Here is a 3,197-nt window from a genome sequence, read left to right on the forward strand (position 1 = left end):
ATAAAAACAAAATATTAATAGTAATATAATGAATAAGGTTACTAAAACTTAATGCTTAAATTACTTATCATGGATTCAAAAAAAAAAAAAACTAATTTGACTTACTTTTATCTCCTCTTTCTTTTTAGCTACAATAAAACAAACATCACCAGAATTAAAGAAGGAATTACAACAAAAATAAAAATACAATTAATAAATTAATTGAAAGAAAAAAACACAATTAATACTAAGCTCGGGTAAAACCTTTTCAAATTATCATTCAAGGAAAAAAAATGCAAGAAACATTATCCAAAGGCCCCCAGTTAGTAAACTAATAGAAAAAAGAAGAACAAATTAACATACTAACCTAATGTTGAAATTACACAAATTCGAAGAATATAATATTAATTTTTATAAGAGTTTGCTCGAGAATCATGATGTTCCATGAAAACACGTTTTGTAATTGTATGCATAACAAAAATATATATAAAGACTCCAATTAGATAATCTTCTTAAAATCAAATTTAGTTGATTTAAAATTCTTAAACTAATAGAAAAAGTATTAGTTATCATTAATTTTGATGACTTCTAATAAGGAAAGGTAACATATATAAAAAAGAATTTTTTTCATAAAAAAAAATTGTTTTAAAAAAAGAATAACCATGTATGAAAAAGATTTTTTTCACCAAAGGAAATTATTTTCAGAACATTTCAGTGAATGCTCAAAAGTGACCGGTGGTATTTTCTCATTAAAGTAATTAGTTGTATTTAAATTTATATTAGAAATTAAGATACTGTCCTTTTTTTCTCTATAAATATTAGAATGTGACATTTTTGATTTATAATAAGATACAACTTAATTAATTTTAAAATATATTAAATAAAATAGTGAAAAGATGATTTTGTCTTAAGTAAAATCTTTTAATGAAGGACAAAAAGTTCAAATCACTTTTCTAAGGGCTTCACACTTTTAATATATATATATGTCTGACAAATGTAATTATTTTAGCTGAACATCCAAATATCTAAATTGTCCTTTAATTATTTGCTTGTCCAATATGGATTCGACTGCTCTCCATTTTCCTTCTCTCCAATTTCTCAAGTTCTTGTTTGGACTGAAAACACATGTCATAATTTAAAATTAATGATTGAAATTTAATTAGTTAAATCAAAATTCTAATCATAGTTAACTACTTTCATATATTTAGTTGTATTTGTTTCTTAAATATTCATTATATCTTTTACTCAATCTATTTTTTTTTTAAATCTTTACTGCCACAAATATATATTAAAAACTTTTCTTAAATATTTTTATTTTTTTAAAAAAAAATCATAATATAGCTAAAAATTTAATTTTTCTAATTTGAGAATTCAAAAAAGCTATATAAAGAAAATATAATGAATTTATTTGGCACAATCTTTATATTTTTATTTGACACACGTATAATGAATTTATTTGGCACAGAAAGCAAATAAAATTAGAAGAACTTCAAACTACAATCTTTATTTTCTTTATTTAAAAAACATTACTTAAGAAAAATGACAAATATAATCTTGTTTTTTTATTTTAAAAATATTACTTAAAATGAATAATTCAATTTAATCTAACTCAATGTATTATTTTTATTATTTGAATTACATTAATATAACTCAATATATTATTTTTATTTATTGTTATTTATTAGGAAGTAAAAGGGATATTTTAAGTAATAACACGCGTATAATGGATAACAATAGTTTGATTATTTTTGGGGAGTCGTGTTATTATTATAATCATTATAGCTAATCAGTTGGAATGTTCCAATTTAGCAGACAGTTTATTTATTCATTTTAATTTATTGAAAATCAATCCTCATTTTTTTTTTTAATTTGAAAAACATTATTTAATGGATATTTAAGGAACAAATATAACTATAATATATGGAAGTAGATAACTATGGTTAGAACTTTGATTTAACTAATTAAATCTCAATCATTAATTTTAAATTAGGACATGTGCCTTCAATCTAAGCAAGAACTTGGAGATAAGGAAAATGGAAAGGAGCCGGATCCAATATAATGTTAATTCTCAGTGTACATCTAGTATAGTCTATAGATGACGACCTATTCTCTTCTTTTTTCCATTGGCAAGTTAGTACGTTACTATCAAATCTTAATTTCTCGACGTACGTAAATAATGATTTAATTTGGTCTTTGCAGTTGTTGAAGGAAGTTTCAATTAATATTTAGAAAGTTCGACCATTATTGATGACTTGGTAATTCACAAGCCTAATCCACAACTTGTTTAATTATATTAAGGGAAATTAACGATCAATTCAGACAAATAATCATCTATAAATAGAAGGCCTTTTCTTACTATGTTTGTCAAAAATCAACCAAAGAAAAAATCATTTCATCATAAGTAGCAATGGCTCTCAAGTCCTTAGTACTAACCATTGCCATAATGGCAGTGTTATCTTCAATGAGCCATGCAGGTGAACCTAGCCCTCTTCAGGATTTCTGTGTTGCTGTTGACGATGCCAAAAATGCTGGTAAATATTTATTAGTTATAACCAAATTACAAACATGAACTTTACAATTTTTATGAAGTTTTTCTGTTTTTGCCTGTCTTTAATTTCCTATATTCTTTTAATCTATTTTTGCAGTTTTTGTAAATGGAAAATTTTGCAAAAATCCAATGCAAGTTGTGGCGGATGATTTCTTTGAGTCAGGGCTAAATGTACCTGGTAATACTTCAAATCCACTTGGATCTGTGGTGACTCCTGTGAACGTCAACCAATTACCTGGACTCAACACTTTTGGCGTTTCATTAGTTCGTATTGATTATGCACCATATGGTCTCAACCCACCACACACACATCCTAGAGGAACCGAGGTTCTTACTGTCTTTGAGGGCACGCTATATGTTGGTTTTGTCCTATCAAACCCTGGTCCAAATATGAAGAACAAGCTCTTTACCAAGATTCTACATCCTGGAGATGTGTTTGTCTTCCCAATAGGTCTCATTCATTTCCAATTTAATGTGGGAAAGACTAATGCAGTTGCATTTGCTGGACTGAGCAGTCAAAATCCAGGAACCATCACTATTGCAAATGCAGTATTTGGCTCAGACCCACCAATCAGTGACGATGTTCTTGCAAAAGCATTCCAAATTGATAAGAAAGTTGTGGATTACCTCCAATCACAATTCTGGTGGGATAACAATATATAACTAAAAC

The 3,197-nt window shown here is 26.6% G+C and overlaps 1 protein-coding gene across 1 annotated transcript; it reads left to right on the forward strand.

The window, feature by feature from the left end:
• Window positions 1–2,331: 2,331 nt before the first annotated feature.
• Window positions 2,332–3,197, forward strand: LOC107839817 (germin-like protein subfamily 1 member 13). Its single transcript, XM_016683452.2, has 2 exons — window positions 2,332–2,510; window positions 2,625–3,197. The coding sequence occupies exons 1-2, from the start codon at window positions 2,387–2,389 to the stop codon at window positions 3,188–3,190; spliced, it is 690 nt and encodes a 229-aa protein (XP_016538938.1). The 5' UTR covers window positions 2,332–2,386; the 3' UTR covers window positions 3,191–3,197.

The sequence above is a fragment of the Capsicum annuum genome, chromosome 8 (assembly GCF_002878395.1).
Source record: "Capsicum annuum cultivar UCD-10X-F1 chromosome 8, UCD10Xv1.1, whole genome shotgun sequence".
NCBI lineage: Eukaryota > Viridiplantae > Streptophyta > Magnoliopsida > Solanales > Solanaceae > Capsicum > Capsicum annuum.